The sequence below is a fragment of the Impatiens glandulifera genome, chromosome 1 (assembly GCF_907164915.1).
Source record: "Impatiens glandulifera chromosome 1, dImpGla2.1, whole genome shotgun sequence".
Lineage (NCBI taxonomy): Eukaryota > Viridiplantae > Streptophyta > Magnoliopsida > Ericales > Balsaminaceae > Impatiens > Impatiens glandulifera.
In genome coordinates this window covers 81,213,378-81,241,185 of record NC_061862.1, presented here as the reverse complement: position 1 = coordinate 81,241,185, position 27,808 = coordinate 81,213,378, and the positions used below count along the sequence as shown (strand labels likewise).

Here is a 27,808-nt window from a genome sequence, read left to right as displayed (position 1 = left end):
AACTATTTTTTGGTTAATTTATCTTTAAAAATTACTATACTTTCCATCATATATTTGTTATTTTAACATTTTCTATATGAGCATTTTTTTCTTTACCTGATATTTGCTATATCATATATTTCTGTGAGTTATTTTTTTTAGTAGTTTATGACTATTTATGGACAAAAAATTAAAGTACTTATCTCCATATGATATTTGTTACTTTAACATTTTACCTTTCACATTTTACCTTTGTTAATTTATGACATATTATACAATTGAGTACACGGGGTTGTGTCATATTCACTGAGTTGTCGCTCATGCATGTTATGTAATATTGGCCAACTCTCTCTTACATTGTTCTTTCCCATATTTTAACCCACTCACATACTGTCCATCTCTTACACCTCCCCTCTCAGATGGCTGCTACTTCGATAGATCCTCTGATCATGTGTAGAATAATTGGGGATGTGGTGGATCTATTTGTGCCCACAACCGCCATGAATGTCTACTATGGAACCAAGCATGTTACTAATGACTGCAGCATCAAGCCTTCCATGGCTTTCAATCCCCCAACTGTCACCATTTCTGGATTGCCTAATGAGCTTTACACATTGGTAATGATTTCTCTATCTACCTTTTATTTGATTAATCTTTTTTTGGGGGGTATTTGAGTTAGTGCATGTGGAATTCTTTTTATTCCAAACATCAAAATTATATTTACTAGAAAGTCTACTTTTTTTTTTTTTTTAGAAAAATGATTTTGTATAGATTAGGCACACGAATCAATTAAACAATTTTCCGTTACTAAATTAAACATTAAAAGTCTAACCATCGATCTGAGTAACAAATAAAGTTGTCGACTTTGTTTTAGAGGTTACCGCAATCATTTGAATTTTAGGTTAAGCGAGATTTTGGGTTTTTCTGTTAGTTTTCGATTTCAACTTTTACTTGCACGTTTGTTGGCTTTTGACCTGAAATTTTATACCTTACAAGTTTTTTATTTATTTTTTAAGTAGGTAATACCCACTTTTAGAGTTTTAAGTTTACAGCAATAAAACTAATTGCAAGTTACAAAATTCTATTTTGTAAAATGACATAAAGGGTAATAATATAAAATAATAAATAATTAAAAATTAAAAATAAATACTATTTAATTTAATAAATTAGGTGATTTGATCTATGAAAATAATATAAAAAAATGAATGTAATGATGTAACTATTAAATTTGTAAAATAAATCAATCCAACTTTCTCTTATAAAGTTAAATAACAATGCTCAATATATTATATATTACTCTACTTGAATATAATGTTATGGCATGCACTGAAATGGACCACTTAGACATGCATTCATTAATCATCTAATTGTCAATAAGTGATAACTAATGAACAATGCAAACCCACATGTCATTTTTTTATATTATTTTAATTCTACTTTTTGGCATGCATGATCAGATAATGACAAATCCAGATGCGCCAAGTCTTGGCTAGCCCTATTTCTCTTTCATATATATATTTTTACAATATACTAAAAAATGAGGGCTCAAAACATTTTAAACCTATTTTGTAAAGTTAAATTTACAAATCTAATTAATCATGCATGTATAGTAAGCTTATTGTTTTGATGATAAGATAAAATTTAATCCATGATAATTTAAAATAAATTAGAAATATATATTTTAAATGTTTAAAAATTTTGTATTATCACAAATATGACTTGTTAAGTTGTTACTAACACAAATCTTGTCTATACTTGGAGCTGGTTTGATATAATTTTGACTTATGATTTCTTGAGAATTAATTTACCTATTTTTTTTAGAAATTCTCTACCTATCATATCATTCTAAATATTAAATCACTTATTTGATCAATTACAAATAATAAAATATTCATATTTTATTTTATTTTTTTATTAATTTTAAGTATAAAAATAATATAATATTTTAGCAACTAAACGATTTAAACTCAAATAATTTACATTTTTAATCAAACAAGATTTGTTATACAAAATAAAATAAAAAAACTCTCAAATAATCAAAGATCAAACAAGCTCTATGTCTTGAACATTTTATTTAACAAGTATTCTATTAAGATTTGTTTTAATAAGAACATGCTAACTACATCTTTCTACAATCAAAATGCATTCAACATTAAAGGAGCAACAAAAAAGCTACAATCAAAATACATTCAACATTAAAGGAGCAACAAAAGAAGTAGGTGATAATATATTAAGCCTTACAAACCCATATAATATTGTGATAGACTCTTTTGGGTATACAAAACCACTTGGGGATGCCTGTTTTGAGGATACTTCTTCCCTCCGGAGTGAGGGCAAAATATTAATTTTTTTTAAATGATTGTTTTGTCCCTTCCATGTGAGGAGAACAGGGGTCCACAACAGAGGATCCAATCTCAATGATTCAGCAAAGTGTTTTTTATTAGACAAGGTTGAATTTATATAGTAAAAAGAGTTCAACAATTTCATGTATACTAATGTTTCTTTTTATCCTTTCAGCAATGTGTCCAACATTCCCGGAGGTACCAATTCGGGTCAAGGTCCGTTAATTTCGTATTATGTAACCTTAAAATGTAATTATCTAACTAAACATTGAGGTCCCGTTGTTAAGATTCAAACTCATAAATTTAAAAATATGAATTCTTGCACACACCCACTAAACTATGAATAAACTAAAAATGCAAGAGATAGTGCCATACATGACGCCTTGTCCAGCGGTTGGAATTCACCGTTATATCCTAATACTATTTAGACAATCCATATATGTGGACCAAACTATTGAGAAGCCAAATATCATAACTAGAGCCAACTTCAACAATAGAGCTTTCTCTAATCACCTATATGCTTGGGGTTCCGGTTGCAACTGTTTACTTCAATGCACAAAAGGAACCCATCAACCAACGAAAGAATGTCTAAGTTATTTCATCTTCTCCTTGAATAAATATATATATTATCATGCATGAACCTAATTACTATATTAAGACATCTATCTATGATCGGTCGATCTATCTATAAAAATAAGAATAATTGAAGTGGGATGTATATTTGTTCATCTCCTTCTTTGACTAAGTACACCTTTATATCCATTTCCCTTTTGTCTTTAATAATTGTGTGATGTGCTTACTTATTTGTTAGGATGTAGTACTCTCCTTCTCTTATTCACTTGTAATTATGGTATGAAAAAATAAATAGGTAAAATCGAGATGAATACATGTAGATGACGGCATGATCTTAATAATACCTGAAAAAAATGAGATAGATCAAAGTTAGGAAAAATTTATATATTTCAAACCGGCCTTAAGCTATTATTCTTTTATATTATTATTGGAAAATATTTATTTAGCGATTTTATAATTTCTTGGATTTTTATAATTAATTAAAGGGTTTCGAAATACAATTAAGTCGAAAATACAAAATAAACCAGCAACCATGTTCACCTAGTCAACCAAACTAGATATATCCTCATGCACGACCAAATTGAAGAATGAGTTGCTTTGGTTAGACGGCTTAAGGAACGAAAGTTGTGAGTTTTAGTCTTGTCAATGCATTTGATTTTTTCTGGAATAGAGATAAGGATACAGGCTGGATTTGAGACTGATGAAGAAAAAAAGGCCCATTGGCGGCGGATGTCCAACAGCAGACCTTGAGTTTGATACTTTAGATGATCGTCTTTTCCTTTTTTTTTCTTTTGTGTTGTATTTTTCACAATGACCTACCTGTTCTTATCCAAACAGCAGCTAGCCAACCAAAACGAAATGATCATAAGTCATACCTCTTAAGTCTTAATAATTCTCAAACAATATCTAACACGATTAAAAGACCTATGCTAGAGAACTCTATTTTTGGTTCTTCATCCCTCTCCACTTTTTATGGGATGTAGAGGAAGGTAATCCAAGGGGTTCTTTAACATATATTTCTTTATCACACAAAAAATGGCATTTTTAAAAACAGTGCATGAGTCAAATCTACCATAAAATATATATATATTTATATATATTTATATATATATATATATATATATATATATATATTTCTTTATTTTTATTTATTTAAATACTATTAATAAACCAAACAAATTAAATTGAATTTAAATGAAGTTTATCTTAATTTTAATTAATTTTGTTTGTCTTTTGGTTTTGGCAAATATATATATATAACAAAACAAAAAGTCTTAGGCACGGATACCCAAACCCCAAAAGAATTCAAACAAGCAGGGCTAGGCAACAGCTAAGCACCCAGACCCCTCTTTCCCTTTCATCTCCGCCTGTCCATCTCCTCTGTGCTGATGCTCCTTAACACCATAGGTAAAAAAACATTCGGAAAAATCTAGTTGCTGGTATCAAAAGACAAACAAGGACGGAGACGCGAGGATCACGAAACCACGAGGAAACAGTTAGATAAAAAGATCGAGGGAGGGAGAAAAAGGAAGGAATAGAGAGAGAAAAGGATGAGCGGCCATTGTTGATGTTCTTGAAGCTTTTGCTGCATTTCTTAGTTTTGGAGTTGGAGATCTCCATTGCACGTGGTATAAATTGCAAATTGTTTTGAAGCAATTTGCAAACTATGTAAGCACACAAATCACTTTCATTCTTAATGTAGCTTCATAATTTGTTTCCTTTAAAAAAAACGACTGTAAAAAATAGTTTCATTTAGTGTTTATTTGTTCAATGTTCGATTTTATAATGTCCTTTGTTCAGCGTGTGATGATTCTACATAGTTTTGGATCATTCAAATGAACTAAAAATAAATAAATGATTTCAAAATTTCCTTACAAGATGGTTATCTATATGTGTTTCAGTTTTTAGTCTGAATTGTTGCTGGCTTGTTTTGAATATAGTAATGATTTTTTTAAAGGGTTTTAGGAATGACCGGTGCTACACAAAAGTGTTCAAATTTCTGATTTTAAAAATCACAGTTTAGCTCATTTAAAATGCTTAAGTTTTATGTTAATAATTTCATTGTGTTTGAGATAAGATTGGAAAGTTGTCTTAGTATTGTATGTTGGTTTAAGATCGTACTAGGATCGATTCAAAGAAAGAAAAAAAAAGAGGAAAATAGCTTCTAAAATCTTGAATGGTTGAGTGAATAGCTACAAAAGACTGACTATTGTCCATCCTCACATTTACATCTGGAACCACAACAAAATGAAAATACAAAAAAGGATTTGAACTCATGACCTCTTTCGCTTCTCCAAATATATTAACCCCAGATCATCTACGATAAGAGCGTTTATGCTTTCAACAGAAAATATTATTTTATAAATACACAAACCTGGAAAAAATGAGATAGATCAAAGTTAAGAAAAAATGATATATTTCAAACAAGGCCTTAAGCTATTATTCTTTTATATTATTGCTGGAAAATATTTATTTATCCATTTTATAATTTTTATAATTTTTAGTATATATTAAAGGGTCTCCAAATGCAAGTAATTCGAAAATATAAAATCAACCAACCTCATGCACGAGAGATTGACGGTTTAAGGCAGCTGATGTCCAGCAGCAGAGCTTGAGTTTGATACTCTAGATGATTGTCTTTTCGTTTATTTTATTTTTCTTTGGTGTTTTGTTTACACAATGACCTACATGTTCTTATCCACACAGCAGCGAACAAACCATAATGAAATGATCCTAACTCATACCTCTTAAGTCTTAACCAATCCTCAAAGAATATCTAATAGGATTAGAAGAACAAACATACCATGATCAGTTCATAAGCATCAACAATGCAACAACAACATCAAGACCCATTGCAGCTTTAATAAATTCCTCCAACCAAACTTAGAAATTAACATTTGAGGATAATCAAAATGATTAAAGAAGCATGTTAACATCACCCATCTACCATTTCATCAACAGTGCATCTTGATTGTTACAAAAATATGATGAATACGTTGAAACCTCAAAACCTTATACATCGTTTTAAAGCTCAACTAAATGTTCTTAAACATACTAATATCTTCTAACATATTTATCCCTCGATTATGAATAACAATATCTCAAACAAATGCCATGAACATGATTTTCATCATCATTAGATTACATTAAATTTGGCTTTTCAAATTTAGTAGAAATATAATGGACTCAAATTAGCCAATGGATTGAAAACAACATTTAGGGCATATCCATATCATACAAACAATGAAACACACAAAATCTAAGCATTATGAACTCAACTTTCAGTAAGTGTAGTTTCATTAGAACATTGGATTAAAGTAAAAGTGAAGACTTGCCCTTAGGTTTTGAAGCTTCAAAACAATCATAGCAAGCGTTTAGAAATCCTCTTTAGCCTTACACATCCCTAGATCATAGCCTTCGGAAATCTCTCCAAGCTTCAAAGCAACATTGGCAACGGATTATCTTCTGTTCCTCCCTCTCTCTCCCAAAAGAAATCTCCCTTCTCCTCTTCCTAGTTAAAGGAATCCTCCCCCATTTAACGTGTCCACCTTCAATCTCCAAATTACCTTCTTGTTGCCTTTGAACTTCGCGGGACAAATTAGACACTTCTGATTGATGACGAGGCACAAAACCGTTGCTTCTAAATTTCTTGGTGATTCCCTTTACGTGGCTTCTAACCGTTTTAAAAATAGTGGTCCCAATCAATCTTTTGAATTTATTTAAGAATTCATTTTCAACATTCAAGAAATTTAATTTAAAATATTTTATTTTAATTATTTAATTTAATAGGTTTAGTTTTAATTATATGTATTATATTTATAAAATTAAGTAAAAATAAAATATATGTGTTATTTTAATATATATGTAATATATGTTATTTTAATATTTATATAATATAATATATTTTATTTTAATATATAATATTAAAGGTGTATATAATGTATTTTATTTTAGATTATAATATTTATTTGAATTATTTAATTTATAATAATTATTTTTAATTATATATATTATATTTATAATATTAAGTAAATATATATATATATATATATTATTTTAATATTTATGTAATATATTTTATTTAATATATGTATTATTAATTTTAATTTTATATATTTTAATTTATAATATAAAATAATTAATGAATTAGTGTAGAAAATTTATAATTAAAATGTTAATTAAGGAATTTTAGAGAGAAATAGGTTAGTTTGGAAAAAACTACAATAAAAATGTGGTATTTAAAAAAAAAAATAAAGTGGTAGAACTGAAATTGATTCCTCCATAATAACGTGCACCACGTCATAATTAGCATTTAATTTAAGTCAGGTTTGATTCCTTCATATTTTTATAAAAAAAATAAACTAATATTGTAATAAAAAAAATATTTGTTTTCATCTATTTATTTGGTTTGGTTTATTTAATTTGTCTAATTATTTATATTATTTTATGTTTTATTTAAATATTCCGTAATTTAGTTATTTTAAAATTTGGTTGATACGACCATGTTTTCTAAATTAATTATTTATTTTAATCATTTGTAATGTGAGCCCATAAAGGATTTTACAAAATAATTACAATCGCTCAGGTTTATTTAAAATTATAAATTGGGGTATAAATTAGTGTCTACACATTGGAAGCTCTAAATTATTTTAGAAAAAACCTAAAAATATAGGATGATCAAAAATATTATTTTCTACAAGAATAATTATTTTCATCAATTTTAGTACTTGTTTGGAAAATGATCTATCTTTTAGAGATAATATCTTGAGTTCTACATTCTTAAAATTTACAAAATATTTACAGCAAGTCAATAAAATTATTTTTGACCTCCATAAAAAATTTAGAATTTTTGGGGCACATTTGGAGAAACATTTTTTCCGTAATGTCATATTAGAGTTCTACAACTTCGAAAATTCCAAACTCGAGCATAACATACTTTTAATATTATTCCTGACATGTATACAAATTTTCAGAATATTATAACACTTTAGAGAAAATGTTTGACTTTTGTAGTGTTATAAATGGGGCTACCATACTCCAAAATTTTATATGTGAATTTTCTTATGCTCGATTACTCATTTTCTACAAGGAGTCATAGTCTGAACTCCAATCAAGAAACATGTGAATTTTAACTTCACATTTATGTTCTCTCAATGCTAGAGACGTGTTCGTGGCTCTTTAATCTCAACATTGTCTAAACATAATAGACACATATAGTCATCTCTAAGCAATGAATAGGGTTAGCCCCTCATTTAGACGCAATTTATAATAATTAAAAGAGCAAGAGAGTTATGAACTCAAAACGCATGTGTAACAATCCTTTCAAACATTGAAAATGGCTAACTATTTTCGAGTAGAGACTACCCCTTATGAACAGGCATGAGTAATATAACGTTGAGGGTAGGGACATATCTAGAATTTGGAGTTGGGGTAAACTTAATATGAATTAACAAAAAAATTGTAATTAAAAAATAAAAGATAAAAATTAAGTAAATATTTTGCACTTGATCTGATCGCACGATAGATCAAGTTGTAACAGAAGTAGGGGTATAAGCAAAACCGAAAAATTCGAACCGAAATAATTATAAATCAACCGAACTGAGTTCTGTCCGGTTCATATTCTTGTACCGAACATGGCATGTTCGGTTGGTGGTTTATATAATAAAAAAGCAACGGTTTAACCGATCGATCGTATATATAGGTGTTTTTGATATAGTTATAAACATATGTCCTTTTAGCTTAGTGGTAAATCTTGAACATAATAATTTTTTTTGTTCAAGATCGAACCTTGCCACACACATATTTATTATTTTGTATATTTCATGTCTTTTTTCTTCTTAAACTCATTTAATTAGTATTCTAAAATATATTTTTTTTAAGTTAAATAGTTATTTTATCATTTTATTTATTAAAATTTTATTATAAAACTCAACTAGTTTTTTTATTCTTTAGTTTATTATATATATATATATATATATATATATATATATATATATATATATATATATATTATTTATAAAACTAAACTAATTTTTTCATTTGGTAGTATATTAGTTTATTATATATATTTGTTATTTTTTCAACGATCAAATTGATAAATCGACAAACCGAATCGATCTTTAACCGCCAACCGACAGATGAAGATTTTGAAAAACCGACACCAATGTTTGGGATGAATTTTTCGATAAAAAAACCGAACGAACCGAACCGTTTACACCCCTAAACCGAAGTAGATCAAGATAGTAATATTAAATTGGATTGAAAAAATAGGAAATTAGAGGGTAGTTTGACCTTATTTTATGAAAAATAATTTTAAAAAATTGAGATAGACTTGAGCCCATTAAACACATTCTCACAACCTCTCTCAAGTCACATCCAAATAATTATAAATTTATAATAAAAAAACATTAACAAAACTAAATAATTAATTAATTAATACTTCTTAATTATTAATTAAGATATGAATCAACAACTCATTTAACTCTTTTTTTTTTAATTTTAATTCATTTAGCTCTCTCCTTTAATAATATAATAATAAGTCTTAGTTTCTTTCTCCTTTAAAATATAGTTGTCACCATTAAAAATTAAATGAGGTATATATATAATAATAAAATTTTAGTTTAACCGTTCTAAAAAAAATTAGTTTAACTCGGCTAGATCTTAATTTTCTCTCTCGTCTAAAAGTTATTTGACCGTCTTAAAGTCTAGGTATATATATAATATATATTATATTATAAAACAAAATTTGAGTTTGACGGACATAGATTGACTAAGCATCATCTAACTCATTTATCTAACTCCCTATATGTAAGGTATAATATATATATATATATATATATATATATATAATATATATTTATATATATAATATATATATATATATATTATATATATATATATTATATATATATAATATATAATTTGGTAGGGTGGGCTTAAGTCTCCAGATTCCCCACATACCTATGTCTCTAGCTAATTTTCATTTCTCACATGGAATTAAGCATCGAACCCTTAAAAATGAATATTATAATATTTTTATAGTTTTCATAATTTCTTTGAGAAGTAAACTAATGTGACGATTTTCGAAATCAGTTGGATTAATACGTTCAAATACATATTTCTAATAGGGCCAATTTTAAAAGGCTTGGATTATAGAGGAAGGTAAGTCACATGGTTCTCTAACATAACCTATTAATAGAAAACTTTTTCCTAAAATAGTATACGAGGTCGAGCCTACCATCGAAGTCCTTTGCTGTGTATCCTCCAAAGACAGATCACACGAATGGACAAGTGAAGCATATAAATTGATAATTCTATAGAAATTGATAATACACCAAAATATTGAAAATGGAGATGAATAAAAACAAATATATAAGTTGAAAATTGAGTTTTTTTAGCCCCATAGGCTCGGCCCACTCCGGCCCACTAATAGCCCATGGAACGGCCGACCCACAGCTCGGCACGGCCCGACCCACAGCCCGGCACATTAGTAAATATAAAGACAACAAACGATAACAAAAAACAGTAACATTTATAGAAAAAGACAAAAAAACGGTAACAAAAAATTGGTCACATTTCTATAGACTCGAAGATTAATAAACAATATCAAGGTTGAATGCGAGAAACTGAAGGCACATCTGATACCAAATGAGACAACTGATTATAGAACATTTCAGATTTAATCTAAGGTAAGTTAGAACTACGTGAGGGTCTGATTTTTACAAATTTGAGGTATGCAAATTTGTAAGATACATAGGTAACTCGAAAGGGTGCGACCCCATATTTTTTAAAATTATTTTTTTAGAAGGTTAACAATGTTGTTATACGGTCCGGTCCTGCCCGTTGGCACGGCACGACACAGAACGGCTCGGCACGGGAAGCACAGCACGGTACGACACGGTATGGCACGACTCGACACGACATGGGTCAACAGGCTGGGCTGGGCCGAAATATTTTACTTTTAGGCAGGGCACGAGCACGACACGATTAACATGAGGCACGACGCGGCACGACACGGCACGACGCGGCACGACACGGCACGACACATATCACTATTTGGCATGACAGGCTGGGCCAGGCCGGGCCAGTCCGATGCTGACCTCTAGTTCCACGAAACAACTCTTAGTTATTTAGATCATCAATCACGAGCATTATGAGCTGAACCATAACATGTTCAAAGTAAAATGAGATAGCACCCTTTGATGAAATGGCTTAGCCATAAATGGCATGATCATATGTCTCACATTCTTTCAAGTGGAACGATATGAAGACGATGACAATCTCGACAAAAAAATGTGACATTTATTGTTAAGTTTTATCAAAAGACGTGCTAAAGAAAACGAATAAGTCGAAAGACCAAATGACGAGGAAAGAAGTAGCTCAAAGAAGACTTGGTGTTATTTTTCCATCAATTATTTTCTTTCTATGGTATTAAATGTAAATCCTTTTGTATATATTGCAAAATACTATGTGAATTTGAAAGGTGATAACGATGAGTGAATGTTTGTAACGATTCGTTATATATGACTAACCCCCACATATAATACTTTAATTTTAAATAAAAACGATGAGTTGGAAAGTGTGCGCATATTTTCCCTTAGGAACACGTATGTGCATAATAATGACATTGATCATCATATTATTCATTAAACTTCTTTTCTTAACCAACTTTCGAGATCTATATGTTCATGAAGAATAAAAAACGAGATCTGTTGATTTAAAACATCAAAAAAATCATGTTGTTGCACTAGTAAAAATGGATAATTACCGAGAAAAATCTTCGAAAGTGAAAGAAAGCTCTCGGCAATATTTACTTTACTAAGAAAAAAGTGTTGCTCTCGGTGATAGTCTTATTGTTACCGAGGGCGAAAGAATGCTCTCGGTTATAAGATTATATTTTTCCTAATCACGCTCTCTACAGCCTAGCTCTTTTTTCCCTCTTTCTTCTTTCTCTCTTCTTCATCTTCATTTAAGATCTGAGTGCAGATCCACATATTATATTATTATCAAATCAATTCAAGTCTTATTGATAGCCAAGGGAGCCATTCTCTTTCAAGTATTTTCTTAGAATATTACAGATCTGAGAGACTTTTGATTTCTCCGGCGACTTATAGCCAACTTCTTGCCAAAATACCTTCCAGAATCGGTGAAATCCGATGAACTCGACATGATGTTCGAACAAATATTCGAACAAAATAGCCAATGAGATCCGCGTTTTCGTGGTATACATGGTATTTCTTCTTCATAATACTCATCTTATTTCAAAATTAAAAACCCTTCCTTTACTTTATATTTTTATCAATATGAAAAAAACAGTAAGACCACTGGAAAAATGACGGTGGCAAGGATAAAACTACTTAGAAATAAGAGAAACGTTGTTGTGAATCCGATGAGGCGTGATATCGCTTTGCTTCTCCAATCCAGTGAGGATGCCACTACCTTGGTGTACGTATTTACACTGTTACACACTCATTATCTTTATTTTGAACAAGTGGGTATTATTTGAATTTGTTCTTATTATTGGAAATGGTGAATCTTAATATGTTGAACATGTAATAAGGTAAAATAACTGCAAATGAGTTTCTTAAGCTATTATGTGAACTTATTGTTGCAAGACTTTCTATAATTGCAAAATGCAGGTAATTGTAAATCAATCTGAATAAATTCTTTTTTTTTTCCTTTCTTTATCATGTTTGTGTGGTTTCAGGGAATGTCTATTGGATCTAAAAGAAGGAATTGCAAGTCTCATTTTCGTCGGACCTCGATGCTCAGACATTCCTGAATTGCACATAATTCACAAATCTTTGAGAAGAAATATGGAAAAGATTTCGTCTTTGCTGCAACTAATCTCCGACCAAACTTCGGCGTCAATCGCACGGTATATTGAACTCGATCAAACTTTTTTTCCTTCTCCCCTTTCTAGATCATAATTTGGTTAATTTTTGTTTATGGAAGCTAATTAAAAAGCTTTTTGTTAGAACCCCATATGGGGAGATGAAATTAAAGATCATGAAGGAGATTGCTAAAGAATATAAGATTGAATGGGATACGACTAAAACTGAAATCGAGCTTCTCAAACCTACTGAAAAACACATTGATGGACCAACTGGGTTTTCTAGTGCGAACAATCTACCACTGAAATTTTCTTTATTACTTGGATCCCGAGATGGTGAGAGAAGAAGATGAGGTCGGAGCTGAAGAATTAAGATGAATTACTTAATATTATAACCGTGAGCATTGGATTTGCTCTCGGTAATAAAATTATAATTATCTCCAAGGGCGGTAACTGCTCTCGTTGAATTTTTTTTACCGACAGTCTTATCACCGACACCTTCTGAGAGCATTTATTTCCCTTGGCAAAAATAATCACCAAGGGAATTTTGGCTTTCTCCGAAGGTTTATGCCCTCGTTAAAAATGTTTTTTCTACTAGTGTCGATTGTGTTGGGTCAAATTATTTTTACTAAGTGTTGAAATAAATTAACCACTGCGATTTTGATGATGAAATGACTTATGAGTTTTGATGGGGGTGTATTGAAATAATATTTCATAAGACTTGGCTCTAATGAGGTCATTAGACCGATTTTGGCATTCAATGCATATAATTAGACGTACAATCTAACTCATCGGAGTTAGACGTATAGTCTAATGATTGCATGGAATTAGACGTACAGTTTAACTCATCGGAGTTAGACGTGTAGTCTAATAGACGTGTAATTAGACGGATGGTCTAATAGATACACGGAATTAGACGTAAGTATAATATGTTTGGAATTAGACGTACAGTCTAACTCACCGGAGTTAGATGTATAGTCTAATGATTGTAAAGAATTTGACGTAAGTCTAATGAATACACGGAATTAGACGTAAGTCTAATATATTCGGAATTAGACGTATAGTCTAATAGACTAATAATTAGACGTGTAGTCTAATATATGAAAGTTAGACGTGCGTCTAACTTCTTCAGACAAGTCTGAGGTAGAACCGAAATTAGACGTGTAGTCTAACTCAGTGGAGTTAGACGTACCGTCAAATGATTATCGAATAATTAGACGTGTGGTCTAATTAGTGAAAGTTAGACGTGCGTCTAACTCCTTCAGACAAGTCTGAGGTAGAAACAGAATTAGACGTGTAGTCTAACATAGTGGAGTTAGACGTACCGTCTAATGGTTATTGAATAATTAGATGTGTGGTCTAATTAGTGAAAGTTAGACGTGCGTCTAACTCCTTCAGAGAAGTCTGAGGTATAACCGGAATTAGACGTGTAGTCTAACTTAGTGGAGTTAGATGTACTGTCTAATGGTTATTGAATAATTAGACTTGTAGTTTAATATATGAAAGTTAGACGTGCGTCTAACTCTTTCAGACAAGTCTGAGGTAGAACCGTAATTAGACGTGTAGTCTAAATCAGTGGAGTTAGACGTATCGTCTAATGGTTATTGAATAATTAGATGTGTGGTCTAATTAGTGAATGTTAGACGTGCGTCTAACTCCTTCCGACAAGTCTGAGGTAGAACCGGAATTAGACTTGTAGTCTAACTTAGTGGAGTTAGACGTACCTTCTAATGGTTATTGAATAATTAGACGTGTGGTCTAATTAGTGAAAGTTAGACGTGCGTCTAACTCCTTCAGACAAGTATGAGGTAGAACTAGAATTAGACGTGTAGTCTAACTCAGTGGAGTTAGACGTACCGTCTAATGGTTATTGTAATTAGACATAAGTCTAATTCTATTAGACCAGGCGGTCTAATAGACGTTTTTATTTAAAGGAGATGTGTGATTTCATTAGACTGATTTTCAATCCGTCTAACTAAAATACGTCAAATGCTTAATTAAAGTAGTACGTTTGAATCTAGCATTTCACCTACCCACATGCTATAGTTGTACCCTACTCCCGTTCCACTTTCTAGTGAAGATTAGTACAACAGCTATATGCAACCAACCAAGGAATGCCACGTAAGAGAATTTTCCTCACATTACTTGTTTTGCAGGTACATCTCTGATGGAATATTCAGCGCACTACTAGTGATGTACGACCACGATCCTTGTGCTCAGAGCCTGCTGTGTACAATGGAGGCTTTCCAATGGAAGAGTGTCACGTATCATTCTTGAAAATTCGACTGTTAGCTTCTGCTCAGTATTTAACAAATCCAAAGGACAACGGAAAATCTGCCTTAACAAGCACAACTGCTAACCTTACGAACTTGCCAATCTTGAGAGAATTCAAGCCTTTGAATATTCATATTGTTAAGCTTCTTTCTGATTGTACTGTGTGTGAATCAAGAGAGAGCTATAATCAAAATACCTTTAGCTGAGTGATATTCTTAATCTTGTAATTGAACAGAAAATGTTCTATTCAATAGTGAGCTAAGTGTGTGTAAACTGTATTTGATTCGAATCATATTATGGTGAATCCTTCCAGTGGTTGGAAGAAGGGGTGACGTAGGAGAGTTTCTCCAAACATCCATAAACAAACTGCTGTGTTCTTTCATTTCTGTCATCTTTTCATATTTCATCTTGTGCTTCAAACCCATGTAAACAATTCCGCCTTGAATTTGTTTCAAGTGTTTGCGTAGAATAGAAAGCGAATTAAATCCCTAACAGGATTTCTTTCAAACCGTTTTTCATAAGCCTTCATCCTTAGCCAGACCCCCGTCTCTATCGATAAAGACGATCCTATCAATTGGTATCAGAGCCCTGTTTCTATTCTCAAGCCTTTCCTGAAATATGTCGACCATATCCAAAGATTCCAGTGCTACAGCCATTCCAACTTTCTCTCGAGAAAACTACATTGTTTGGAAGAAAAGAGATCGTGCTTATCTCTCTTCTCTTCATGATGACATGTGGAGCGTTGTCACAGAAGGTCTTAACAAGATTGATAAGGAGAAGGCTGACTGGACCGCTGATGAAAAGAGACAGAACAACCTCAACAACATGGCTCTCGATGTTCTGTACAGATCTCTCGATGACAGTATGTTCAACTACATTATCGAATGCGATACTGTCAAAGAGGTCTGGGACAGACTCACTCAACTGTGTGAGGGCAACGAGCAAACCAAGGAAAACAAGATCATGGTTGCCACTCAACAGTTTGACAGCTTCAAGATGCGTCCTGGTGAAACAGTGAACGATTTCGACACCAGATTCAGCAAGATCATCTCCTCTCTGTCTATCCTAGACAAGACCTATAGCAACCGGGAGCTTGCTATTAAGGTCATGCGTGCTCTTCCAAGAGAATGAGACATAAAGACTATGGTGATGAGAGAATCCAAAGATCTTAACAAGATCTCTCTCTTTGATCTCTTTGCTGACCTCAAGGCCTATGAGTTCGAGCTGAACTGTAGGATGGAAGAAGATCAACCCACGTCCGTTATCATTGCCAAGGCGCTGGTGACTGCTGAAGATCCACCAACCGCTCTGGACGTGAAGATGGCAGCTCAGTAGCTGAGCAGCGATGCCATGTCTCTCTTTGTGAAGAAGTTTGGCAACTTCATGAAGAAGAGCAACTCTAACTCAAACTCTTCAAATTCTAATGATAATAGAAAATCTAAAGCTAATGTTACTTGTTTTAACTATGGTATTAAAGGTCATTATGCATCGGAATGTCGGAAGCCAAAGCGTGAAGATGCCAAGGATGATGGAAAAGAGCTGAAGGCTCTTATGGCTGGTGACGGGAAGAACAGAGGAAGCAGTCGTGGCTCCTATTTTTCATCCAGTGAAAGTGATGAAGAGGAGGTGGCATGCTTCATGGCAAGAGAAGATGAAGAAAGAACTCAGGAGACTGAGGTATTTGACTTCTCTTCCGAAAGGTTTTCAAGGGAACAATTAATAGCTGCACTAGATGACATGGTCATCGAGTACAGAAAGCTAGCAGAATCCCTAAATGAAACTAAATCTTCATCAGATGTAAATAATCCAAATCTGTCTAAAGGTGAAGAGTCAAATAATTTTGAAAAGAAGATTGAAGAGTTCTCATCTGAGAATGAGATGCTCAAAGAACAGATTCAAACACTTTCATCTGAAAATAAAAGGTTAAACTATTTTGTCGGTGCATGGACAAGGTCTCGAGATGCTGTCAAATATCAGATCAGCATGTTGAAACCTGTTGGATCTAGATCCGGATTGGGATTTGATAGCAATGACCCTAACCTGTCATGCAAAAAGTCAAAATTATATGACAAACTTAAGCAATAAGTTTTGTTAAAGGAGGTGTGACTGATATTGAATCTGATCCCATTCATGAAGAAGTGGCTTTCAAAAATTAAATAGTCTATGTTCCGCCTACTGTTAGCTGGCTTAAGAAAAAACTAGAAGCAGCTAACAAGATTGACAATCTAAAACCTGACTCTAGGTCAAGGAGTTTTAAAAGAAAACATTCTTCAAAAGTTAAAGGATCAGTGGCTAGCAGGAAGTCATCTGCTAAGTCAAAATCTTATGCATTAATCATAAACCGTTGAAGAACATCTCAAAGTAATCCAGTTCAAAATAATTAAGTCAAGATCAAGAGGAACCGGCCTCAAAATTCTCAGTAGACCGGTTAGCAAAGAAAAGCATACACTCCAGCCGGATCATTATATGACAGAGTAAACCGGAAACTAAGAGTTACAAAGATGACGTAGTGTGACGAAATAGACGTGTCTTGAAGAAATAAAAGAAGATAAGATCCGATCAGAAGCATGTGATAAAAACAATGATGATTTGCTGATCCGACTCAGACAGCCGAAAGGTGCATGCCTGACACGTGTTCGAATCTGCAAACCAGTTACGTCATCTTTACCTGAGGAGTATCTGCATGCTTGCCAAGTGTTAGGAAGGTGAAACGTGCAAGCAACCTCTCTATACCGGTGTGACCCTGAATTAACCAATCCCACGGTGAGAGAAGAAAATGACCGTTGGAATGCTCTTCACTATAAAAGGAAGACGAAGCGACCTCATTAACGACAAACAACGAACATCTTAGAGAGATAAAGAAATCTCACGCGCGATCCAAAACCGTTGTGTCATTTACCGAAAGCTTTATTTGTGTTGTGTTATTGTATTACATCAAGAGTGAGTTGGTGTAACCGGCAAGTAGCGAGTCAGGCTCGACCGACAGTGTAATCGTTGTAAGTTTGAAAGTTAGTGGAGATCCTTCTCATAACCTGAGAGGAAGGGGTGACGTAGGAGGATTTGCTTCGAACATCCATAAAAAATTCTGTCTCGTGTTCTTTACTTAGGTCCAATTTACTTTCTGCTCACTTAACCTAACTACAAACCAAAATGTAATTTTACTCCTCAATCAAAATCGGTTCACTCATATCCTTAAAACCGACTCCTCATAAACATCATCCAAGTCGCATACGTTGCTTCAGACTGAAACAGACATTCCCGCCCTTGAACCTGGTTCAGGAGTCTGTGGCGCTGAGAACGGTTGTAGTCTTTAATCGGACTATCACCAAAGTGTGTTGTGTGTTGTGTAAGCGGCCACCCTTTCAGAAACCGAAAACACCCCCGGTCCTCCAAGGGCGTCCCCGATCCTAACAAGTGGTATCAGAGCGAGGTTCTTAGCACTCAAACAACCGAAGAAGATGGGAAGCATGACCCACAGCGACAAGCCACCAATGCTAAACAGTGAAGCGTTTAGCAGCTGGAAGAAACAGATATATCTACATCTGATTACGCTAGATGATGAGATGAGCCGAGTTTTGAAAGAAGGGCCAATCAAAATCAACAAGGAGTTAGATGAATGGACAAATGAAGATCGAAGACGGAGTAACTTGGACAACCATTGCATGAGGCACATCTATAAGGCTATAGACGATAATACTTTGAACAAAATATCAGCATGTGATAATGCAAAGGAAGCCTGGGAGACGATCATTCAGATCCTTGAAGGAAACGAAAGAACAAAGGAGAACAAAATTTTGGTGGCTACACAAAAATATGAAAACATCAGGATGAAACCGGGGGAAAACATGAAAGAATTTAGCAACCGGTTCACCAGTGTGGTCAACGAGCTTCAAACACTCGGAAAGAAATACGACAACCGAGAAGTAATCATTAAAGCTTTAAGATCACCACCGAGCACATGGGACATCAAAACCATGGTGATGAGGGAATCAAGCAACCTCGGGCAGATGAAGTTGCATGACGAGTTTGAGGATGTAAAAGCCTACGAGTTTGAGATTAAGTCTCGGATCGAAGATGAAGCATCCACATCAACCACAACCAGAGCTTTGGTTACATCGGTGGAACCGGCGGTCCAAGTATCAAACGTTTCGGCTCCAATCAAGAACGCTGATCAGATCAGTGAAGATGTGATGGCGATGCTAGCTCAGAAATTTGGGAGATTCATGAAGAAGAACCAGCCACCATCTAACAACAACTTTAGTTACAATTATGTAGATAAATCCAATAAAAGATGTTATAATTGTGATGGTTTTGGACATTTCAGGTCAGAATGTAGGAAACCGAGAAGAGACGACAGAAAACCGGAAGGTAACTATCAAGGCAACAACTACCAAGGAATCCGGTACCAAGGTAACAACTACCAAGGGAATAACTATCAGAGAAATGACAACCAACGGAACGATTACCGGAGAAACGATGACCAGCAGGCCGATGAAGGGAAGGAAATACAGAAAGCACTCATTGCATCCGACGGTGGAAGCGAATGGGCGTACTCTGACAACGAGAATGATGAGGAAAAAGTAACATGCTTTATGGAAAATGACGAAGATGTATTTGATTTCTCTTGTGATGAGTTCTCTAAGGAAGATTTGATTTCTACACTCAACGAAATGGTCGCTGAGTTCAGAAACATGTCTGCATACATACCGACTCCGGTAGAACCTAAAACCGTAGAGTCAAGTGGTATCGCTGATAAGTCATGCGAAACCACAGTGTATGAACCGGATGAACTATCCTTAGAAAGTGAGGAGACAGTTCAACCGGTAACTAAAATCGATGAACGAGCACTGTATGTTACAGCTGCGTGGGAAAGATCTCGTCAAGCCGTAAAACATATGTGTAATTATAAAAGACACCCCAAGTGTAGATTTGGTATTGGTTATGAACAAAACAAATCAAACGAATCAAATCAACCTAATGGGATGAAACTCACAAAAGACAATCTTCCATTCATAAGATTTATCAAGAGTTCATCAACCGAAAATGAGGAAGCACGTGATCTAAAACCGAAAAAAGAACTTAAATATGTGAGTCCGACTGAATCAAAAAACTGACTTCATCCTGAGAGAAGGAAAACCAACCAAAGGAAATAAACAAAATAAAACAAGTAAATCTCGGTCTCAAAGACATTCATCACCGCGACATAAAGCAGTCTTGAGCAATGATCAAGAAGTTAAGCCAAATCTTATAAGAACAGATACCAGGAAAGTGATCCGACTCATTCAAGTCGGGATCCCAAAGGGACTAATCAACCATGGACCCAACTGAATGTGGGTACCAAAAATGTGTAAATAAATCTATTTTACAGGTTAGGAGAAGCAACCAGCTAAAGAACTCGGAATGGTATCTGGACAGCGGATGCTCAAGACACATGATCGACAACGATAAGCTGCTAGCAGACATCAAGTATGAAGCCGGAGCAGTCATAACATTCGGTGACAACTCGAAATGTAAAACCGTGGGCAATGGTAAGATTGTCCATGATAACCTGTCCATAAATAATGTATTACTGGTAGAACACTTGCATTTTAACCTTTTTAAAGTATAAGTCAAATGTGCGATGTAGATTATAAAGTTGAATTTCATAAGAATGCATGTTTAGTTAAGAATAATCAAAATGACATTCTTTTAACCGGTAACCGAATGGGAAATATTTACAAAGTTGATTAGAAAACTGATTTTGAAAAACCTGTATGCATGATAGCTGGAAATGATCCAAACCGGCTTTGGCATAAATGGCTAAACCATTTGAATTTCAAAACAATTAACTTTATATGCTCTAAGGAATTAGTTCAAGGTTTTCCAAATGTTAAATTTTCAAAAGATAAAGTGTGTGCTGCATGTCAGATGGGTAAACAAATAAATTCATCTTTCAAAATTAAAGGAAATTATCAATCTGAACGGTGCTTAGAACTCTTACATATGGATCTGTTTGGTCCGGTTAGAGTAACTAGCCTAGGAGGCATGCATTATACTATGGTAGTTATTGATGACTATTCTAAATTTACTTGGGTGACATTTTCAGCTTTTAAAAATAAGGCAACTCCAAACCTGATCAAACTGATTTTGAGAATACAAAATGAAAAATCTATTCGGGTAAATAAAATCAAAAGTGATAGAGGAACTGAGTTTATAAATAACAGATTAACTACGTTTCTTGATGATTCCGGTATTAGACACGAGTTGTCTAGTGCCAGAACTCCTCAACAAAACGGCCTGGCTGAGAGAAGAAACCGAACTCTCAAGGAAGCCGCAAGGTCAATGATAGCCGATTCGGGGATTGCCCAAAAGTTTGGGCTGAGGCTATCAATACCGCATGTTACACTCAAAACCGATTTTTGGTAACTAAACGTTTTTCCAAAACTCCTTTTGAAATATACTATGATTGAATTCCAAACATACGGTACTTTCGAATTATTGGCAGTAAATGTTTTGTTCACAACAACGGCAAAAATTATTTGACCGCTTTTGATGCTAAATCCGATGAGGGAATAATGTTGGGATATTCGACTGTAAGTAAAGCTTATAGGATATACAATACTAGGACTTTAACAGTTGAAGAAATATCCCACGTTGTTTTTGATGAATCGGTTGAACGAAACACTGCTCTACCCTTCGACCTTCACAACAGAATGAAAAATTTCAATATCTATTCTAATGATGAAGATGAGGTTCCGGTTTTTAGACGATTTGTCAATGACCAAGCGGTTGATGCTGAACCTCAGCCTGCTCAAGTTGCTTTACGGCAGAAAGTTGACTCTTCAGTTTCGACTGAAGAAATCGGTCGGTCTGACTCTGTTCAGCCTACCGATCAGTCTAACCTTGATCAGCCAACCGAAAGCTTGGTAGACACGTCTCGGATAAACCTCAAAATGAATAAAAATCATCCTCTTGAACTAGTAATAGGTAACATATCCTCACCCGTCCGAATTAGGCAACAGAATTTGGAATACTATGAAAACTCAGCTTTCATATCACAAGTTGAAGCATTGTCAGATCCCGATTGGATCCTAGAAATGCAAGAGGAATTAAACGAGTTTGAGAAAATAAAGTCTGGTACCTAGTTCCTAGACCGAAAAATAAACCGGTTATAGGAACACGATGGGTATTCAGAAATAAACTCAATGAAGACGGTTTAGTTACGAGGAACAAAGCCTGGTTAGTGGCTCAAGGCTACAAACAGGAAGAAGGCGTTAATTTTGAAGAATCATTTGCCCCTGTAGCTAGACTTGAGGCAATTAAAATATTTTTAGCGTTTGCAGCTTTCAAAAATTTCAAAGTTTTTAAAATGGATGTTAAAAGCGCTTTTCTAAACGGTAAAGTACATGAAGAGGTGTATGTTAATCAACCTCCAGGTTTCAAAAATTCAAAACACGAAAATAATGTTTACCGGATGAACAAGGCCCATTACGGTTTGAAACAGGCTCCAAGAGCCTGGTATGATACGTTAACACAATTCTTATTTGATCACAAGTTTACAATAGGTTCAATCGATAAAACACTTTTCAAATTTGAGAAAAAGGAACACATAATACTTGTTCAAATATATGTTGATGATATTATTTTTGGATCAATCGATCCAAAACTATGTGATAAATTCTCAAAAATGATGACTGGCAAATTTCAAATGAGTATGATGGGAGAACTGAACTTCTTTTTAGGACTTCGGGTTAAGCAGATTGAAGCCGGAACGTTCATAAGCTAGCCAAAGTACACAGCCGAACTACTGAAGAAGTTTGGAATGGATACATGCGCTGAGGCGGCTACACCAATGAGTTCTTCCGTAAAGTTAGACAAAGATGAGGATGGTCAAGCCGTTGACATCACAGCATATCGGGGAATGATTGGATCCCTGCTCTACTTAACAGCCAGCCTACCGGACATCCTGTTTGCGGTTGGAGTATGTGGGAGATTCCAAGCCAATCCAAAGCAATCACATTACACTGCGGCTAAAAGAATATTGAAATATCTGAAGGGAACTCAAGACGTGGGACTTTGGTATCCAAAAGACTCAAGTTTCACTCTCATAAGCTACTCAGACGCGGATTACGCAGGATGCAAAATCGATAGAAAGAGTACAAGTGGAACCTGTCAATTCCTGGGTGACCATCTTGTTACATGGAGTAGCAAGAAACAAACCTCAGTTGCAACATCAACTGCAGAGGCAGAGTACTTAGCAGCCGAAAGCTACTGTGCACAACTCCTCTGGATCCAACAGCAACTAAGGGATTTTGGAGTAATAGCTGAAGAATCACCAATATTCTGTGACAACACCAGCGCGATAGAGATTACATACAATCTGGTGCTGCACTCAAGAACGAAACACATTGATATAAGACACCATTTTATCCGGGAGCATGTTCAGGAGAAACACATCCGGCTGGAATATATTTCAACTGAGCAACAAGTAGCAGACATCTTCACTAAACCGCTACAAGAAGCTAAGTTCTCTCATTTCAGAAACATTTTAGGACTTACTGATGTCAAGAAACTTATACCATGATCATACATGCATATTGTCTACATACACTATCATGAAAAACCGGGATATGTGTTCAGGGAGAAACTCTCGCTTCTCAAACCATATTCAAATAGGCCATTAAAAAATTCAAGGATGCTAACTGGGAGGAAGTCTCCGGTTATGCCTGATCACTTCATGATGTCGAACCACATGTATAGTTACTACGCGGTTGAAATGACCTGGTAGAAGTGGATATACCTAATCCAAAGATGAACAAATGTTGATACGATTCAACATTTCTTCACATCGGAATAAAATATCCAATTAAAACCGGTCATGGAAAACCGATTAGTACAAATGCACTCTGGTTTAGATGAATTGAACTCTTCCGGTTAATCTGGGACGACTAACCGTGTTTTCATGCATACCTTGAGAAATGAAGTCTGTAATTAATAAAATAGTTTACCTCAATCGAGATGACGACACGTGTCCATCATCAAGAGAGGGAGACTAACATGTTGTCAATAGATTTTTGTCATCATGAATATTCTAGTAATAACTAACTTTGCATTGGAAATAAACATTATACACTTCAACAAGTTAAAGCCTATTAACTAATTGATGACATCACTAAGCATGCTTAACCTATTGATCTAGCCGAACTCCTGGCTATATAAACAAACTTCTAGTCCTCACAACACTTCACAAAATTTACTATTCACAAAAACTCTCTTGAGCATTAAACTATCTCAAGATCATGAACTCCGATCCACTTGCAAAGAAAATTCTCTTGGCCGATTTCAATTCCATTTATTAATACGAAGATCATGATGTCAAAGAAATGTTCTTAGCCGTTGCCGGTTCATTTAGTAACCTGAAGAAGATGATTCTCTCAAACAAAACCGGTTATGCTCCTTAGATAAGCGGTTTCTGTGCTAGTCTGGATATCCACTCCGGACCCTTTGTCACTCTTCATCCGAAACACGTGGTCACGAAGGAGAGAATCCAGGAGCTGATAGACCGATGGGAAGCAGCTAAGGCCAAGAGGAATCAAGTTGCCGGTTCATCAAATGTTTAACCTTCTTCAATTCTTTTCTCATTTCCTAAACCGGTAATTTTGCTGTACTACCGATTTGGTACTCTACATTAATGAAGATCATTTCTTTCTCCTTCGATCAAGAAATCCTAAAAAAATAACCAACATTAAATGCGCTGTATCAAACCAAATCAAATCAGTCTTGAAAAATGAAATATTCTTTTTCCAAGAAGCATGCTTGATCCGATTAGACCAGACAAAGCCTTTATCCTCTTGAAAACTGATAGGGCATTTTTGACCAGACATAAACGGTCTGATTTTTCAAATATATTCTCATTAAATGCACCCAACCGTCCAGACTATAAAAGGAGGCCTCATCCTTCTCCATCAAAACACACTTCCGATACTCTTCTCTCTCTAAGTTTGAAAGCTCAAAAACTCTGTTCGATTCTCAATCTCACTCTTCTCCAAAATGAATGCCGAACTAAGAAACACAATCATAGTTAACTTTCAAAAATGAGAAATGTCTGGTTTCACGAAACCATATTCCAACCAATCGTAGAATCGGGAATTCAAGGCTTCCTTGAAGGATCGGACACCATCCTTGAAGAGGAGGTGTTTGAATTCTTCAACAATGGACACATACTTGAAGATGGTAGCATAAGGACCATCATTAACGGGAGATTTCTTTGGATTACCGAAGAACATTTTGCCCATTTCTTCGACCTTCCAACTGAAGGTTTTTCGGACTTCCCAACGCCGTTCTTTCCGGCTAAGGAAGACTACGGCTTTGTCTTCTCCTCCTCCACCGATCCGGTCGATGACCACGGAGAGAAGGATAAACTTGCTCCTCAATACCAAGTGTTTCATGACTTGGTTCAGCGGTCTATCATGGGCCGAATGCCCAACCAAAACTATAACCGGGAGGCTTTCGACATCAAGATAGCCATCGTCCGCAAGTCGTCCATCACCTGGGCCACCTACCTCTTCAACAACTTGAAGAAGCTCGTCACCGCTCCAAGGAGAAGGATCGGTTTCGCCCCCCAAATCACCCGATACTTGGAGGTCCATTTTCGCAACCTCGGGCCCGGTGTTCCTATTGGACTGGCCAACACCTTGTCTCTATCCATGCTAGACAGATGGATATCAAGGATTGAGGAACGGACACCCGACAACACTGTGGACAACTGGGTTGACAAAATGATCGAGGGGGAGTGGCTCGATCTGTTTTAAATTATTTGTACCTTCCGGTTTTCTGGTCATTTTTGTTGTAAGACCGAAAAACCATATCATCTTCTTATGCTTCGGTTTTATATATAAAATTCCATATTATTAAAGTCTCCGGTTTCTCATATTAATCTTCTTTCCGGTCCTACTCTGAATAAACAAAAAAAAAACTTCACGTTAATCAAAGCTTCCGGTTAACAAAAATTTCCGGTAAATCAAAATGTTAAACAAATCCGAAAAAGTTCGAAAAAATTACCGCCCACGGTTTTACCGCGCACGAAATTACCGCCCATAGTATTCTCCGCATTTACCGCCGAAAGTTACTTCAGTAACTTTTGGAGGGAAATTTGGCGCCCAAAATCATAACCAAGTGACGGTTCATCTTCTAACCGTTCAAAATCGCCTCCTATCTAAGTTCAAAACAGTTCATTATTTGCACAAGCTTTCTCTCTCTAAAATTTTAAAATCTCTATGATTTCCGACCTTCGTTGTTCTTCATCTTCTTCACTCACAAAATCATCATGGATCTAGTTAAAGCACATTTCCAATACATGTTGCAGGTCGATTTCAGCGACATCGACGAACACGCTACAGAAGAAAACAAGGTCGTGCTGCAATAGCTAAGGGACTCGGGATTAGAAACATACTTGTCTGGTCCGTTCATCGTGCACCCAACGGAGGTTGTGGAGTTTCTGGCGACGACGACTCTAACGAAAAGGACGGTCTCCGCCATCGTGAACCGCAAAACAATTAACATCACAAAGGAGATCTTTTCTGAAGCGCTCGGTTTGCTGAATACCGGGCTAGACTTGAAAACAAACTTAATAGACGCAGATTCCAACGTGGTCCGGTTGGTCATATCGGTGAGTTAAGGACCTTGTAACTCACTCCAGCCGGAAGAACAAACTCAAGCCAGAGTTCAGATGGTTGCTGAACATAATCTCAAGATCACTTTAGGGTAAAGGAGTCAACTTCGATAACCTGACCAAGTTGAAGTTAAAAATGTTGATGGCGATTGTCCGTAGTGACAAGATCGATTGGGGAACCATTCTGTTCGAACAGTTCTGCGAGATGGTGGTACAGAAGGATTGCCGAGTTCAGGCCTATGCAATGCAAATAGTGAAGATTCTTAAGTTCCTTCATGTGGAACTCGGTGAAGGCGAACCGCTTCCATCCGCCAATGTTCTCAACTCTGAGCAGATGAGCAAGAAAACTGTCAACGCGGCTAAGCTGAAGTCATCCAGAACCAAATCATCAAGAGGAACCAGCTCATCTGCACTGCTGGTGAAAGTTCGAAACAAGAAGATCCTAAGGGGAAGACGGTTCAAGCCGAGGCTTCACAGAAGAAAAAGGGGAGAAAGAAGCAGTCAGCGAAGAAGAGCTCCCAGAAGCCGGCAGACTCCGGGAAAACGATATCTTTTAATACTCCTCCAAAGAGAACTGCAGACGTTTTCCAACCGATCCCAATCAACACAGTTCATCCAAATCCAGTTGAATCTCCATCATCAAGGCAAACCGATCCCTCGGGGAGCCAAGAAACTAAATCAAAGTCAAAGGAAATCTCGACTAAAGAGGTTAGTGTTCATTCTGAAAACTCCAAGTCCCCGAACAAAAACCTGGATGAAATAATGGTCGAAGTAGGTTTAAGAACCTCAGAGATCATAGTGGACGTGGTCCAAAATTTAAATCATGAAACCAAAGACGACGTGACAAGTCGTCTCAAGCCAGCTGATCAGGTTGAGGAACCCGGTCAGAGTGAAATTCATTCGATCGAAGAAACGGCCAACACTGAGAACATCATCCCTCCGGCTCAGGAGGGAAATATCGAAGAAAAAGATCCATCCGGCTCGGGTGGGAACAAATCCGTTCCAACCGAAACAACGCTCCAATCGGCTCAAGACGGGCCGATCGATTCAACAATTATACCTGAAGGTTCACCTCAGGCTAACAAGGAAAAGAAATCATGCACGAGGACTCTCCGGTGCAAGGAGACAATGAAACTCAAACGGTCCCACAAACTGAAA

General features: G+C 35.2%; 1 protein-coding gene and 1 pseudogene across 1 annotated transcript; both read left to right on the top strand.

Moving 5' to 3' along the window:
- Positions 1–398: 398 nt before the first annotated feature.
- On the top strand, positions 399–2,913 carry LOC124934013 (annotated as a pseudogene).
- A 9,312-nt stretch (positions 2,914–12,225) lies between these two features.
- Positions 12,226–26,538, top strand: LOC124934002. The gene is made up of 5 exons (XM_047474460.1): positions 12,226–12,388; positions 12,454–12,532; positions 12,601–12,771; positions 12,872–13,062; positions 26,345–26,538. The coding sequence occupies exons 1-5, from the start codon at positions 12,226–12,228 to the stop codon at positions 26,536–26,538; spliced, it is 798 nt and encodes a 265-aa protein (XP_047330416.1).
- Positions 26,539–27,808: the final 1,270 nt, after the last annotated feature.

Excerpts from the sequence above, each read along its gene's own strand:
- LOC124934002 (XM_047474460.1), top strand. The coding sequence starts at position 12,226 with ATGACGGTGGCAAGGATAAAACTACTTAGAAATAAGAGAAACGTTGTT. Across the intron at positions 12,389-12,453 it reads TCTTTATTTTGAACAAGTGG|GTAAAATAACTGCAAATGAG; the intron begins GTATTATTTGAA and ends ACATGTAATAAG. Across the intron at positions 12,533-12,600 it reads TCTATAATTGCAAAATGCAG|GGAATGTCTATTGGATCTAA; the intron begins GTAATTGTAAAT and ends GTGTGGTTTCAG.